The sequence below is a fragment of the Barbus barbus genome (genome assembly GCF_936440315.1).
Source record: "Barbus barbus genome assembly, chromosome: 22".
Taxonomy (NCBI): Eukaryota; Metazoa; Chordata; class Actinopteri; order Cypriniformes; family Cyprinidae; genus Barbus; species Barbus barbus.
In genome coordinates, this window is record NC_136750.1 from 30,543,937 (window position 1) to 30,560,268 (window position 16,332).

At 38.9% G+C, this 16,332-nt stretch overlaps 2 protein-coding genes across 3 annotated transcripts; one reads left to right on the forward strand and one right to left on the reverse strand.

Moving 5' to 3' along the window:
* Positions 1 to 2,941: 2,941 nt before the first annotated feature.
* Positions 2,942 to 7,607, reverse strand: bloc1s6 (biogenesis of lysosomal organelles complex-1, subunit 6, pallidin). Of its 2 annotated transcripts, XM_079447161.1 has the most exons (6): positions 6,915 to 7,607; positions 5,546 to 5,644; positions 4,406 to 4,529; positions 4,075 to 4,162; positions 3,919 to 4,005; positions 2,942 to 3,326 (listed from the first exon to the last, which is right to left on the reverse strand). In XM_079447161.1, exons 2-6 carry the CDS (start codon positions 5,580 to 5,582, stop codon positions 3,192 to 3,194), a joined length of 471 nt encoding a protein of 156 aa, XP_079303287.1. In that variant the 5' UTR covers positions 5,583 to 5,644; positions 6,915 to 7,607; the 3' UTR covers positions 2,942 to 3,191. The 2 variants fall into 2 exon arrangements, with proteins under 2 accessions (XP_079303287.1, XP_079303286.1); XM_079447160.1 differs by lacking the exon at positions 6,915 to 7,607 and having other exon boundaries at positions 5,546 to 5,786.
* On the forward strand, positions 6,575 to 14,772 carry slc30a4 (solute carrier family 30 member 4). Its single transcript, XM_079447159.1, has 8 exons — positions 6,575 to 6,751; positions 6,910 to 7,364; positions 8,782 to 8,928; positions 9,340 to 9,493; positions 11,269 to 11,473; positions 11,570 to 11,675; positions 11,794 to 11,928; positions 13,075 to 14,772. The coding sequence occupies exons 2-8, from the start codon at positions 6,974 to 6,976 to the stop codon at positions 13,227 to 13,229; spliced, it is 1,293 nt and encodes a 430-aa protein (XP_079303285.1). The 5' UTR covers positions 6,575 to 6,751; positions 6,910 to 6,973; the 3' UTR covers positions 13,230 to 14,772.
* Positions 14,773 to 16,332: the final 1,560 nt, after the last annotated feature.

Here is a 16,332-nt window from a genome sequence, read left to right on the forward strand (position 1 = left end):
CACAGCCAGCACAAAATCAGAATATAACACCTTTTTGTTTTTTAAATTGAGATCATTCTGAGGTTAAATACAGATTACAGTCATATTTATTTTATAAATTACGTAATTCTGTTACATGTAACTAACACTGGATATAAAGCATTAATCACTGGTGAAGGATGCTGAGATCTGTTTACACCTGTAGTGTCTTTAATCTGTTAGCGTCCTGGTGAAATATGATGATGAAACATGTAAACATAAACAGTCCCTTTCCTGAGGTTTTCCAACAGAATGAAGCGGCTGGAAGAGACAGTCTGACAAATAAACAGAGGTCTGGTGTAAGGCGTCTCCTCCTCCAGGTCTGGCTGTGGTTCAGGGTTAACCAGCTCATTCACTCGCTGCATAAACAAGACAATAAATCCAGAAAGCTCCTCAACACCAGCACTAGCACATCTGTCTGTTGTTCTCTTAAACGGTTATAAACACGCTTTAGTTTTCTGGTTTAATTAAAAGCTGCTGTAATGCTTCTGCCGTTGCCACATCAAAACCCACATTTCTACATTTATTTTACAAAAACGCTGCATTTTTCTATGTGCATTCGTCTAATTTGGCCTCTCATATATCATGATAATGGTTATAAACAGTACGCCAAATAAAAATGAAAACTTGTGGTATTGATACACAAACAATGGACTTTGGCGTGCATATGATATGCATCTACCCCACAACCCTAATCCTACCCACTGCGTAGCATATGCACGCCAAAGTCCATTGTTTTTGTTTTTATTTGGCGTAGTGTTTATACTCACTTTCATGAGACGAGGTGACCAGAATCAGAAACACAGCTGAAAAACAACACAATACTGTGCTTCTGGACATGCATTATGGTATAACCATACCTTGGAGAACTGTTATTTTAGTATCATATCACAATGTTTTTGTAGTTTTTTTTAAAATGTCTATAATTATAATTAATTTTTATGTCAATTTTAGTGTCAGTTATTTTAGTTGCAGTCAAGGTAAACAATTGTTTTTTCATTAGGTAAATATTTTTTTTCCTTTTATCAATTTTAAATTTACTTCAAATAATTGTTTTTAAATGTACTTCAAGTTCAAAAAATGTTTACATTTAGGGATCAATTTATTTCAAGTCTGTCTTGTAGAGGTCAGAGGTCGTTACTGTAGTAACCGTGATGTTTTGGTTGTTGTTAAGCAGTGCTCTGGTGTGTCTGAAGGCAGCAGATGTTTCTTCAGTCGAGCAGAAACAAGTTGGAGCCTATATTTGGGTTTGGTGTCTAATACACAAACTCCACCCAATTCCAGAGCAATTACCCCCCGTTATATAACAACAGCAAACCACAGCGTCTCACCATGAGCTAACCTGAGCTGCTGTTATGAGCAGACAGACCTACACATGTGCTCAGCTTCTGTGGTTCCGGAGCCGTGGGCTTGTTTTTCTCCTTCAGGCCAAGCAGCTAAATCCAGACACCGATCCAGACAGGAGGGGAGCGTCAGCCTCAAACCGGTGGAAACCAGGCCTGTCTGTCTGTGTCAGAGCACTAGTGTCTGTGTCAGCTTCAGTAACACATGCCCACGCTTAACAAAACACAGTAATACCGCAGTACCTGTCACATGACATCGCTGTGCCACTTCTGGAACATTTCTGCCAATGCTTTCCACACAGGATCAATCCCATGATGCCACCTAGAGGCCAAAGCCTGGATTTCTGTATTTTTAAACTAATACATTTGTTATTTAATTGTATTGTGCCACTGAGAATTTCATTAGAACACGAGATGAAATTGTCAGCAAAAACATTGCAAATAAATAAAATAAAATACTTGCTATATTTTGCATGAATATAAAGTTTTGGATTAATTATGCCTTTATTGGTGTGTAAATGTGTATTTTTTTGTATAATGGTGTATTCGTTGTCCTATTATAAAAATCACTCAAAATCCCATTAATAAATATTATGATGCTGATTAAGTTCATATGCATTTAAATATGAAAAATATTCATGTTTTATCGCTAATCCAATGACTCATTAACATGAACTAACAATAAGCAATGCATTATTTACAGTATTTATTCCTCTTTGTTAATGTTAGATCAGGGTGCATTAAGGGAAGTGGTGTGTGGCCAAGTATGTGCTGCATTTAACCCATCCAAGTGCACACTCAGTAGTGAACATACACCCGGATTTAAACAAGTTTAAGATTGGCCCATATTGAATCCCAACAGATATTATCAATGCTGTCTTCTGTATCCGTACCATATCAATCTAATTGGGCCAAAATGCTGTTTCACACTCTTCAACGGGATATTATAATAAATTAAATCTTTTAATCTGTAGGGTAATGCCAAATTAGATTCAACCAATTTCCAAGAGACGAGAGGGCCAGGATTCAACCAAGCTATAAGAGGTCGTAAAATAAATGCCCAGTGATAAAACTTAAAGTTTGGTACCACAAGACCACCCGCATCTTTGCAACATTGTAGAGTTGCATATTTTATACGAGGAGGTTTGCCATTCTATATGAACTCAGAGGTTAATGTTTGGTACATTTCTCAAAGTTCTTCTCCGTTTTACTAACTCGGCTGCTCAGGATGGAGTATCTGTCACGTAATTCTCTTGCAAAGTGATAAAAGACTGGCCAAACAATTCGTTAAATAGAGTGAAATTATCGAAGAATATGAGTGGGGTCGGCGGAGGCACAAAACTAAGCTGCCATCCACTCACAGGTCACTCCATATATAAATATATTTAATATATAAAAGTAACATTTTTCTTAAATATATACATGCATGTGTATTTATATACACAGTACACACACATATATTATGTAAACAAAAACTTTTATTTTGGATGCGATTAATCGTTTGGCAGCACTAGAATATACACAAAAAGAGTTTTAGCTGACTTTCACGTGTAGAGAATATGACGACACATACACCTTCATTAGAGTTTTATTCATTTATTTGTATTTATCTGGGCAGAAATGCACATAGTGATGATGATGATGATGAAGGGTCATCAGAGCTTTGAGAGTCAAACATAAGAAACACATCATCATCCTGATAAAATCCTGAAATCAGCACATTTTCCTCAGAGTCGTGATGCATGGGTGAATGTGTGTTACTATGATTGTTTTCCAGATGTCGGGGGAGGAGTCTCGGTGCAGTGGGCGGAGCCATGGATCTGAGCGTACTCAGTGGGGTTCGTCGTCGCTGCGTTTAGCAGGTTTGGCGATGAGACGTCTCTCGCGCTCCAGCTCTCGTTCTCTCTGCTGCTCGCGCTCCAGATCCTCCTTCTGCTTGTGCTGCTGCAGCTTCAGCGCTCGCTTCTACAGACACACAACACACTGCAGTGAATGGGTGCCGTCAGAATGAGAGTCCAAACAGCTGATCACAATAATCCACAGCACTCCAGTCCATCAGTTAATATCTGGAAAAGACAAAACCTGAAACATATCCAGCATTAAGACATTTTTAACTCAAATAGAGTCCATAATCACTCTTCCTCAGTGATAAAATGTTCTGGTCTGAATCAGGAGAGAAATCTGCACAGATCAAGCAGCGTTTACAAGACAAAACAGCTCTAAACAAATATGTGGCTGGATTTTGATGTGAGAGACAACAGGAGATGCACTTTTTCACTGGAGGAAGCGTTATTATGGATTATGGACTGACGGCACCCATTCACTGCAGTGCATCCATTGCTGAGACACTGATGCAGAGACACATTTATACAAACCTGATGAAGAAACAAACTCATCTACATCTCGGATGAACTGATTCAATTTTCAAATGTGAATTTATAAAAGTTCCAGTGCGTTTTGAGCCTCTTTTGAACTCTTTTCAGTGTGAAATGTCAAAGCTGACTAACACATGAACCGTGTGGATCATGAAGCTGTAGATCGAGTGCAAAGCTCAAACCTTCAGTTTGGTGGTCTTGTCGTGCAGAACGATCATTTCTTTGCGGATGTTCACCAGTTTGCTGTGATAAACTTTGGCCTCTGTGAACTGAAACACATCGGCTGTGAGTCTAACGATGGCAAAGCACTTTAACAATGAAACACGAGTGAAACTCACCAGCGCGTTCAGATCAATCGTGGCGTTGCATTCGCGGAACTTCAACACTTCCTGATCCAGCGTATCCAGCAGAATCACCTGGTTTTGTCTGGAAGATAAAATAAAAGATTATTACAGTATTCTGAATCCTAAATTCTCCTCTTTTTTCAGCCTGATCAAGTAATAACGCTCATTTACTGAATACAGAACATTACTCGGCTCGTGTTTCATGAACCAAACACAACGTGACCCAAAACATTAGCGTTAAAAATCACAGACTTCCTGCCACACAGGAAATGGAAGGTGGAGTCGAGCACATTGCATTATGGGATGCAGTGTGATATAGACGTACGTCAGCTCCAGCAGCGCTCGTTTGGAGGTGTACAGCTCCGGCAGATAATGAGAGAGAAACCCGTCCGTCAGACGCTGGACCGTCTGTTCATCCACACACACGATATCCTCCATCACACCACACACTGCAAACACACACACACACACACACGCTACAATAAACATCATCACTATACATGCATTCAAAAATAAAGAAAAACTACTACAAAACTGAATCATTGAATGAATAAATTATTCCAATACAAAAATCAGAATAAGATAGTGCTATCAAATGATTGAGATTAATCGCATCCAAAATAAATGTTTTGTTTACATATGTATGTGTACTGTGTATATTTATTGTGTATATATAAAGACAGACACATACAGTATATGTTTTGAAAATATTTACATTTATAAATTTAAAATTTGAATATAAATTTAATTTGTAAATTTATATTCATATAATTTATATAAATATATTTAATACATAACATATTTTTCTTAAATATATGCTGTATATGTGTGTATTTATATATACACAATAAATATACACAACACATGTAAACAAAACATTTATTTTCGATGTGATTAATCGTTTGACAGCACTAGAATAAGGCTAAAGTATAAAATATAAATAAATAGCATAAAAAAATTTAATAAATATATTTTGTAAACCTCGTACACTAATACAAAAATAAATAAAATTCTTGTATATATATATATATATATATGTGTGTGTGTGCGTGTAAAAAATAAAAGTAAAATTCTCACTCTTATAGAGAAAATTCTCAAATTTATAGAGACAGACAGACAATTAGATAGATAGATAGATAGATAGATAGATAGATAGATAGACAGACAGATAGATAGATAGATAGATAGATAGATAGATAGATAGATAGATAGATAGATAGATAGATAGATAGATAGATAGATAGATTTACAGAATAAGGGTACAGCTGGATATAAATATATCACATAGGCTAAATCATTGGTGAAGCTCGCAAACTATTCGTCTATATACAGCCCTCCTTCAGTCAACAAAACCATAAAGGCGTGTTTTTATTAGTAAATCAATGTGATATTTGGTCAAATAATCTTTACTATATTCATAATATTGAGGCAGATTCCTGTGATCAGTGAATGTGTTTCTGCTCACCTGTCTCCTCCTCATCTTCCTCCTCCTGTCTGTCCATCCTCCTCCTCTTCCTCACATGCAGCAGCGGCTCCTGGAACACCTACGCTTTCAGATTCTGTTCTGTGCACACGAACCCTCGCTTGTTTTTAGCGTCTCATGAATCTGATGAATGTGAAAATGCTTCCAGGAGCAGCACAAACATCACGTGACCGGCGCTCATGTGACCACGCATACTGCACGAGCACGAGCACGACGCGCTGCCACTCTGAGCGCGCTTCCGCCGCAGATCACGTGCCGCCGAGCGACGCCTCCGATTGGACAAACGATTATAGATACAGAACACATATATACTGCTATGTTAGTTTGCACACGCGAGTGTTTCTTCTGCTCTGCCTCCAGCAGTGTTTGTTTAGTATCACCGACATACTAGTTTCTGTTAATATTTTAAATTAGATTTTATTTTTATATTTTCTGCTTTCACGTTATTTTAGTTAAAGTGTTTTGGCATTAATATGTGCATATAGTAGTTTGTATTCATTTCAGTTTTAATTATTTTTAGTAATGAATGTGAAATGTTGCCTCGGAAATAATCTGAAATAAAATAAGTTTTAGTTTTTCTATATTTTATTTATTCATTTGTTTTTCAGTTAATATTCTATTAAATTAACAAGACATTATTTAACGAATTTTAGTTTTAATTAACTATAATAAACCTGGCAATAATCTAACAATAATCTAATTTAATCTAATATCATATAATTCATTACAATAAGTAACAGTTATATGTGACCCTGGACCACTAAACCAGTCATAAAGGTAATTAAAAATAAAATAAAATTATACAGCAACGAAAATAACCTCTCTATTGATGTATGGTTTGTTATGATAGGACAATATTTGGCACAGAAGATACAACTATTTGAAATGTATTGTTGTCTATTGCTACAAATATACCTGTGTTACTGATGACTGCTTTTGTGCTGCAGGGACACATATAGTAATTTTGTACATGAATATGACGTTCTAACGTGCGCGCGCTCTGCTGTCCGTACAGGAAGTGCCGTAGATTTGGGACTAGCGCAGAGTGGACACGCTAACGACAAAAACTCTCACTCACTGTCTCTCTCTCTCTCTCTCTCTCACACACACACACACACTCCGAGATCTGCCTGCCTGAACACACATCGCGATGGACGGAACCAGCGAACACAAGACGAGTCTCGAGAGGTTGGTGCTCGTTTATGTTATTCATAAACCGGAGTGCGTGTTTTCAGTGTGAACGGAACGGACTGACCGTCTACATCCGCATCAGCGCGACTAGCGACCATCAGTCGCGTGAAGCTGTGTCACGTGACCTAACCAGGTGTGTGTGTGTTGTGTTTCAGGTAACCTGGAGTGCGTGATGCGGTCAGCTGCTTGATGCTGTGTGGTCTCTAGAGTTGCTCACAGATGTCTGGCTCGGGGCTGATGGGTCGTGTGAGGTCGGTGTTCCGCCGGCGGCCAGACAGCTGGCACCTGAGCGACACGGCTGCCTTCGACTTCTCCGACGATCTGGAGGACGACGAGGTGCCTCGGTTTAGCCAGCTGAAGGTGGTGGTGTCCGGAGAAGCAGAAGAGATTCCTGTGGCTTCACGCAACGGCGCAGCGGTCAGCACGCTGCTGGCGGACGATGATGACTCTCTGCTGGGCTCCTCGTCCAGTCTGGGGAGCCCCGGCGCGACGCTGGACCCCTGTGACGGGTGCCGCAGGACCAGAGAGCGCGACAAGCGCAGGAGGGTGATGAGGAAGCTGGGCGTCGCCGCGGTGCTCTACTTCCTGTTCATGGTGGGCGAGCTGATAGGTGAGCGGCGGCGGGATAGGTGTCCATCACACTACAAACTGTGTAAATCCGCAAAAACACCCATATATCGCGAAAAAGTTTTTACACTCGCAAGAGTACTTTTACAAGCAATTCAAATAAGAAATATTCCGCAAAACTGCGATGGAAACGTTTTTTCGCATTTAAAGGCTTTTGACGTACGTAAAAAGTCATATGATCATAGTTCAATGCCTCATAGTCACGCCCACAAACCGCAGGCTGGAAACACTTCAGGAGTCATGAAGTCGTCGTCGGATTGGTTGAATTATATGTGTGTCGCGTTCTTTAACGTTCCGCCTAGAAACAAAGACGCCTTGATGCCAAACCCCTTCATGTTTACAACTGTGACGAAGAGCACTTATCAAGATCAACTAAATGCTGGGTTTTCTAAAGTATGTGAAATATGTAAAGTTTGCAGGGTAGAATCGTTAAAATACGTCTGAGAGTTTTACACACCGGTCTGTTATTGTGGGGACATTTCCACGCCCCTAAACGTGACGCGGCAGAAGACGACGCGTGATTGGTTGCTTTACCTGTCAGTCATATGGTCTCTTGGCCATTCAAAGCGGCCGAGGTTCCCAGACCTCCTGTGGTCAGTCTGAAGGTCTAGCTAGCCGTTCAGTGGCGCTAGCCAAAATCCGTCGCTATGACGTATCGCAAAAATTTACGTTTTAGTCAAATAACATCGGTTAATGGAAAAGCCATAATTTCGCAATACATTTATAAAATATCACTAAAGTTTTGTGCAAATCTGTAATGGAAACGCAGGTAGTAGCTATGTTTCCATCCACCTATTTTTATGCGTATTTTAGTATATCGCGTTGGATAATAAACACTGGATGGAAATGCCAAGATGCGCATAAATTCTAAAAATGCGCATAAAAAAACTTGTGTGCACCACTAAGTAGGATAATAAAACATGCGCATTATCTACGATTTTCTTCGTGGTATTTAGCGCAAGTTAATCGGGAATTGACGATTTTGTTCTCTTCAACCCACTGGGATGGAAACGGTGCTTTATTCCCAATTTATTCCAGTTTTGCGCATAAATTTAATTAGTAAACATAGCTAGTGCTCTCCAGTTTTGGGCTCGTTACTCAAAAAATTTAATTTAGTACTCATTACTTGTTACTCCTTTCAAAAGTAATATTATTACTTATTATTTTCTGGCAACAGTAATTTAAGTACACTACTAGTTACATTACTTTTCCTTCACTATCCTTCAATATTCTAATGATTTTTGTCATAATAGAGAAATGTATAATTGTGATCCATACGATGTATTGTTGGCTATTGCTACAAATATACCTGTGTTACTCATGACTGCTTTTGTGCTCCAGGGTCATGTATTAATACTGTAACTAGTTACGGCCCAGCACTGGTGCTCTGTGTCTTTCAGGGGGATACGTGGCCAACAGTCTGGCCATCATGACGGATGCGCTGCACATGTTAACGGACCTCATCGGGATCGTGGTTTCGCTGCTAGCGCTCTGGCTCTCGGCCAAACCGCCCACCTACAGATTCACCTTCGGCCTCCATCGGCTCGGTAAGCATCGCGTCTCGCTGCGTCTCTGTCGGGTTTGTGATGTCCAGGGTTCCTACGCAGTTTGTAAAAGTATGGAATTTGATTTGAGTAATTTCCAGGTCTGGAAAAGCATGGGAAAAAAGAAAGCAGAGTATGGAAAAATATTAGCATTTCCAGAATTTTGCCCCTGTTTAGTTTTCTATAATAGAAAATGAAGAATTTAAGGACATAATAATAATAATAATAATAATAAAACATAATAAATATTTCCAGATGACCGTACAATATACCAAATATAAATCTGAAATTAATGCTCCTTTTATAATCTGGCTTGAAGATCTACTGAGAGGTTTGGAAATTTAAATCTGGAAAAGTATGGAATTTTGAAATGGAAAATGTGTAGGAACCCAGGACGTGTCTCTGTGTGTTCAGAGGTTCTGTCTGCGGGAATCAGTGTGCTGCTGATCTATATCCTGACGGGAGTGTTGGTGAACGAGGCCGTGCAGAGGACCATCCAGCAGGACTTCACCATCGACGGAGACGTGATGCTGATCACAGCCGCGGTGGGCGTCGCCGTCAACCTGCTGTGAGTCCCAAACACACACGCACACACACACACACACACACACTGCAGGATGAGAGTCACGGAACTGAGAGAACCACCTATGGAAGCTTGTTTCTGATACGGAATCAAGAAATACACAAAGTAACTGTGACTCTTTTTTCTCACGATTCTGGCAAAATAAGTCAGAATTGCATCTTGAGTTTACATCTCGCTATTCAGTTTTGCTTCTGTCACAAAAAAGATAATTATGACTTTTTATCTTCTCAGACAAAAATAAACAATTGCAAAATATAACTAGAAATTCAGAGAAAAAAAAAGAAAGGATTGCACGATATAAGCTCAGAATTGTGAGATACAAACATTTTGTTTCAGCCACGAAATAAAAAACTGAAAAGGTAATTCTGACTTTTTATTTTAGAATTCTGACACAATTCTGAGAAAAAAGACAGAATTGCAAAATGTATCAGAATTGTGAGATATACACTTGCATTTGTGAGAAAAACTCCCACAATTCTAGTTTACATCTCGCAGTTTGTTTGTTTTTGTGTCTGCCACAAAATTGGTAATTGTGATCTCAAAATGCTGACTTGTTCGTCAGGATTGCAAGAAAACAAGAGTAATGAGATATAAAATCATAAAAATACAAAGTCATGATTGTCTTTTTTGAATATTTTCTCCCGTGGCAGAAACAAGCTTATATCGGTGTAATTAGCTGAGATTCCTCTTCTCCACGGCTGGACGTGTTCCTGCTTGTAAACGTTTGCTCTTGAATTTTCAAGTCTGTAAGATACAAAAAATCAGATACAAATGACAAAATGAAAGTGAAAAAAAAAGTAAAAGAATGCAAGAAGACTATGCGAGGTTCTTTTTGTGGCAAAAAATGTCCAGTTATTGCTTGTTCAAATGAATAAGGATTGGTTGCTGTGTATTGTTTTGTTGGCCTTACCGTCATCTTATTCTGTGTTTTTCCAAGCTTTGCAATCAGTATATATACTCTTCAGTGGAAAAACATGGTTCCTTTTATTCAGGTGAACAGCATCCTCTTTTATTCACTGAATAGAAACTTCATCGTGTCAATTCTTGATTATAAAGTTTGGAAACTTTTGGATGCTTTATTTTCTGATGCTATTAATTTTCCTTCGATCGCAACGCTTCACAACTGAAGGTACTAATAAAACTCTATCACAATCCTGTTGTGTTGAGGTCAATTTGACCAACATGTTCTTAATTGCTTAAATTGGTTAAAGCATTTATTTATTTTCAAAATGTTGTGACTTGTTTTTATTTAGGGTCATGATTGTGCGTGCAAAGTTTTGACGCAGGTGTGTTTTGGAAAGTCATCTGTGAACAAATGTACACATTTACTGTTTAGATGTAACAGCATCTGTACACACTACATCCAAACACAGCTTTCCATCAATAACAGAAGAAGATTACATAACCTACACTTCAACATATACTCATTTGTCTTCAGTTCTTGGGTAATGACTGTGGATATGGACTAATGTATAGCACCATTAAAGTTACTGTTGATCAGTCTAGAACTGTGATGAACCCAGCAGAACTGGTCTAGGACGGTTCTGAAGTGTCCTGCTGGTGGTTTGAGCTGCTGTGAACATGGAAACGCTCTGTGTTCAATATCATCTGCTCATCTGACGCTCCGCTATCTGTTTAATTCATGTGACTTTGTGGCTGTGGCTCATAAAGTCTGCAGGAGTTACTCATCATTCTGTCTTTATGATGAGTCGCTGCTGTGTTCCGTGTGTGTGTGTGTGTGTGTGTGTGTGTGTGTGTAGGATGGGCTTCCTCCTCAATCAGTCCGGTCATCTTCATTCACATTCACATGGCCACACCCACTCTCATGGGTCACCGGGGCGGGGTCAGGCTCAGGGTCAGCGGGGTCACGGCAGTCTGGCGGTGCGAGCGGCCTTCATCCATGCTCTAGGCGATCTGGTTCAGAGCATCGGTGTGCTCATCGCTGCCTACATCGTCAGGTTTAAGGTACGACCTGTTGAGCTCATTCTGTCTGTCACATGTCTGAGCTGAGTTTATGATGATGATAACATGGCGCTGTGTGTGTTTGTGTGTGTGTATCAGCCGGAGTATAAGCTGGCCGATCCCATTTGTACGTACCTGTTCTCTATACTGGTGCTGTTCAGCACATTCCAGATCATCAGAGACACCGGCATCATTCTGCTGGAGGGTGAGACACCTGACCGTCTGTCTGTCCGTCCTTATATCCGTCTGTCTCTCTCGGAGTGTACTGTCAGTGTGTGTTGTGTGTCAGTCTGGTTCAGTGACGGAGTGTTTGTGTGCTGCAGGTGTGCCTCGTCATGTGGACGTGTCTGGAATCAGAGCTGATCTGCTGAAGCTGCAGCATGTGGAGTGTGTGGAGGAGCTGAAGCTCTGGGCGCTGACGGCTGATAAAACCGCAGCCATCGTTCACCTGCAGCTCGGTGAGTCGCTGATCGCAAACAATAACGGCAGAATCACAACTCAAGAGCGAGTCTTTCCATTTCACCACATCCTGAAAATTCAGTGTTTTTGACTCTAAAACTACTTCCTTACACAAGTATCCAAGCCGCTGTTACTAGTTCATAAACTCATGCTCAGCTGTTTAATTAATTATTCTACTTTCTTGATATAAACAGTGTTAGGGTAATGCATTACAGGTAACGCGAGTTACGTAATCAGATTACTTTTTTAAAGTAACTAAAGTAGCACATTACTTGCAAATTTACAGCAAAATATTTGAGTTGCCTTACACCAGTTACTTTATTTTGCCATTTCTTTACAGACAGCTCTCCAGTCTGTGTTGAGAGAATTTGGGAGTGAGGGGCAGAGGCGTTTCCTAGAGCCTGAGACTTAATCAATTTCACTTTCAGTGTGAAAGGGCCAAAAATATAACTTTTGAAATTTTTGCTACTAAAAAAAAAATAAGCAAGCCCAGCTCAGGTGACAAATGTAACCCTGGACCACAAAACCAGTCATAAGGGTCAATTTTTGGAAATTGAGACTTATACATCATCTCAATGTTATGATAGGACAATATTTGTCTGAGATGCAACTATTTGAAAATCTGGAATCTGAGGGAGCAAAAAAATCTAAATATTGAGAAAATCTCCTTTAAAGTTGTTCAAATGAAGTTCTTAGCAATGCATATTACTAATCAAAAATGAAGTTTAGATATACATACAGTAGGAAATTTACAAAATATCTTCATGGAACATGATCTTAATATCCTAATGATTTTTGTCATAAAAGATAAATGTATAATTTTGATCCATACAATGTATTGTTGGTTATTGCTACAGATATACCTGTGTTACTCATGACTGCTTTTGTGCTGCAGGGACACAAATAGTAATGTAAAAGTAGCAATGCATTACTTTCCATAAAAAGTAACTAAGTAACCCAATTTGTTCCTTTTGTTTTTTTTTACAATGCAATATTGTAAAGCATTACTTTTAAAAGTAACTCTCCCCAACACTGGATATGTATAGTTCATGCATGTAACTGCAGGTTGTATAACACTATGCTGAGATCAGTTAACATCTTGATATTGGATTAATGTTTTGCATCTGCCTCTGCTGTGTGTTTAGTGCCGGGGATTGTGGGTAACTGGGAGGAAGTGCAGTCAAACGCGCGGCGGCTGCTGACGACGTCACACGGCGTGACACACTGCACAGTGCAGCTGCAGACGCACAGACAGGGGGTGCCACAGTCCTGCACACACTGCCTCACACCCAGTGCCTAAACACCGTCTGTCTCTCGCTGACACACACACACACACACACACACACAAACACAGGACGAAAGGGAGAGATGGGGACCCAGCAGGGTTGTAATGATTGTCTAGCAGCTTTTTCTATAATGAATGAATATTGACCTCATTTTGATAAACCTTTAATACTGACGTGCACACAGGACCGGACCGGCCCCGCTTGATTTGTGTTTGTTCTGGGAGCCGTCTGTCACTGAGCAACGTCGACAGATGGAGGGACGCTGTTGTGTTTGTGCGTCTGTGTGTTCTGTGTGAATCTCATGAAATCACGTCCGGGTCGCATTAAAGTGACAACATTAGAAGAAAAACAAACACTTACTTGTTTTGCTTGAGCTGAATGACGCTTGTATTGTTTTTGGTTTATTTTCTTTTTGCAACTTAACAGTATTTTAATCACAGTTAATTTAATGCAAAAACACACATTTCAATAATGTATTGCCTTTGAATTTACTTCCAGAGGGGTTTGGTTCTCGTTACTGTAATTTTATTAAAACCAGCATGAATTAAAGGCAGTGCAACACGTACATAATTTAGAAATATTAACCAATTAATATTTCATTTTTCACATTTAAGTGGGAAGGTGCTTAGGTTTGCATGAAAATAACACCACCGTGCAGAAAGCAGGCTTTATTTGATATATCTTGTGAAATATGACCTGAACGTGTTCCTGACAGCTTTCATGAGATTCACAGTCTGAGATCTGACTGCACTGAAATCATCCAAACGCGTGTCCTCATATCTCACACCTCATTAGAAAACATTAAATATAGCATATGTTTGCAGAATTCCTCATTTAGCAACTGACAATCATATTTTGATGGGATAGACTGTAGTCTCACTGCAGTTTTGTGCACTTCATACATTTATAATCATTGTGTGCCAACGTGATCGATTCACAAACTCAGAACAAAATGACATGAAATGTCCCTTTTGTCTTTTATTTGATTTTTTTGTGCCTCAAGATACAGATTGAATATGATTATTATTTAATTGTCAATGACTGTCATCAGTATTTGGCCGTTATGCCTCTATTAGTTTTATGATTTTGATTTTCGCAACACAATGTAAGTCCTTTACATCAGAGTGTCGGTTCGTTCAGTCGTTTCTTTATGTTTGCAGTATTTGTTTTATATAGGTCTGTGTGTCTGAGGGCATCAGGATGATCGATTTACACTGACTACTGAAGTGCTTGAAATAACGGGAAATAAATACATTTTAAAAGCTTTCGTGTGTGTGTCCAGTTTGCTCTTTAATGATGTTTTCATCGGTTGTATTGTGATTTGATGACATCACAGTGAGGTGTGTTACGGTCTCTTAGCAACAGGTGTGTGAATGCTGCTGTTGCTAGGTGATGATTTGTATGGACAGTGACTTCAAATAGTTTGAGTTTAAGTTCAGTGCATTTCACTCAAGGACACAAAGAAGATGCTGGACAAGATTTTAAACCCCACGGTGGTATGAGAATCAGACAGGAAGTGTTCTGAAGGTTAAAGTTAAAAAATAAAAAATGTGCATCAAGATGTATGAGTTTGTTTGTTCATCAGGTTTGTATAAATGTGTCTCTGCATCAGTGTCTCAGCAATGGATGCTCTGCAGTGAATGGGTGCCGTCAGAATGAGAGTCTGATAAAAACATCACAATAATCCACACCACTCCAGTCCATCAGTTAACATCTGGAGAAGACAAAAGCTCAAATAAATCCATCACTAAAGTTTTTTTCCAAAACGTTGTTTCAACTTAAAATAATTTGCTACCCCACTGACTTAAAATGTTTAGTCAACTTGAAATTTTAAGTTACTCAATGTTAATTTAAGGGACAACTGGAATATTTTAGTTGACTAAACTAAAAAAATTTTTTTTTACAGTGCAGCATTGACATTTTTTTTGCACTTTATACATTTTTCAAACATGTTTCAAAACATGCAAAATAGCAGGATACATTTCAATATTTTGTTATCAAACAGATATATCAAAGTCAATTTTGTTAACAAAATGTGTTCATAAAAAAAGGAGGGGGGGGGCACTCAAATGGTCTTTCTGTGTAGATATATAAGCAAGCATGACATAACCAAGTATATTAAAGTCAGATGGCCTTTCTAAAACTTTAGTCCTATTTAGTTTGAAGGTAGGGTCTTCATCTTTTCAAAATATGTAATCATAGGTTTCCAAATTTTTGGATGGATCCTTTTTTGACATTTTATTTTTTCTAGTTTTAAATATATCAAATCACAAAGTTTTTGGTGGATTTTTTTGATTTCCATTCCAACATTAAGACTTTTTTAACTAAAATACTAGTCCATAATCGCCCATAGTAGCTATTCTTCCTGGGGTCCAACAAATAAAAATAAATAAATTACATTTTGATTATAGACTCGTATTTGAGCTTAAAACATCTTAATGATGGGTTAGTTTCAGCTTTTGTGTTCTCCAGATGTTAACTGATGGACTGGAGTGGTGTGGATTATTGTGATGTTTTTATCAGCTGTTTGGACTCTCATTCTGACGGCACCCATTCACTGCTGAGCATCCATTGCTGAGACACTGATGCAGAGACACATTTCTACAAACCTGATGAAGAAACAAACTCATCCTGATCTCAGATGACCTGAGGTGCAAATTTTCATTTTTGGATGAACTAATCATTAAACTAATAATTAATATCACATTTAAAATGTGACTAGTTTTTAAAAACTGAAAGAGTGATGAAATACAGAAGATAAAACATGTTATCTTGTACATTCATCTTCATGCTACAGTTATGGGCTCGTGATCGTTAGCTGTCAGTCTCCAGCTGTTTAGTTCTTCTTGTTGGTTCAGAGCTTTTTGTCAAACACTCCCTGACCACGTGACGGGCGACATCAGCATAAAACACTGAGTCACGTACATATACACACACACACACACACACACACGGCTTGCTGTGATGACCCTAATCCTAACCCTAACCGGTGACAGACAAGTCCTAACCAGTAATACACAGGTTTACACATGTGACTGGACAATGTGGGCTGATGGGAATGCTCATGATGATGCACTAGATTTCACGAGGGTGTGTTTGTTTTTCTAACACAATATG

What these genes read in the sequence shown, in the direction of transcription:
- bloc1s6 (XM_079447161.1), bottom strand. Translation starts at nt 5,582, where the DNA reads ATGGACAGACAGGAGGAGGAAGATGAGGAGGAGACAG. An exon ending in CGAGCGCTGCTGGAGCTGAC is followed by an intron (nt 4,163 to 4,405) that starts GTACGTCTATAT and finishes TTTATCTTCCAG; the next exon opens with ACAAAACCAGGTGATTCTGC. An exon ending in CGATTGATCTGAACGCGCTG is followed by an intron (nt 4,006 to 4,074) that starts GTGAGTTTCACT and finishes GATGTGTTTCAG; the next exon opens with TTCACAGAGGCCAAAGTTTA.
- slc30a4 (XM_079447159.1), top strand. Translation starts at nt 6,974, where the DNA reads ATGTCTGGCTCGGGGCTGATGGGTCGTGTGAGGTCGGTGTTCCGCCGG. An exon ending in GGCGTCGCCGTCAACCTGCT is followed by an intron (nt 9,494 to 11,268) that starts GTGAGTCCCAAA and finishes GTGTGTGTGTAG; the next exon opens with GATGGGCTTCCTCCTCAATC. An exon ending in CGGCATCATTCTGCTGGAGG is followed by an intron (nt 11,676 to 11,793) that starts GTGAGACACCTG and finishes TGTGTGCTGCAG; the next exon opens with GTGTGCCTCGTCATGTGGAC.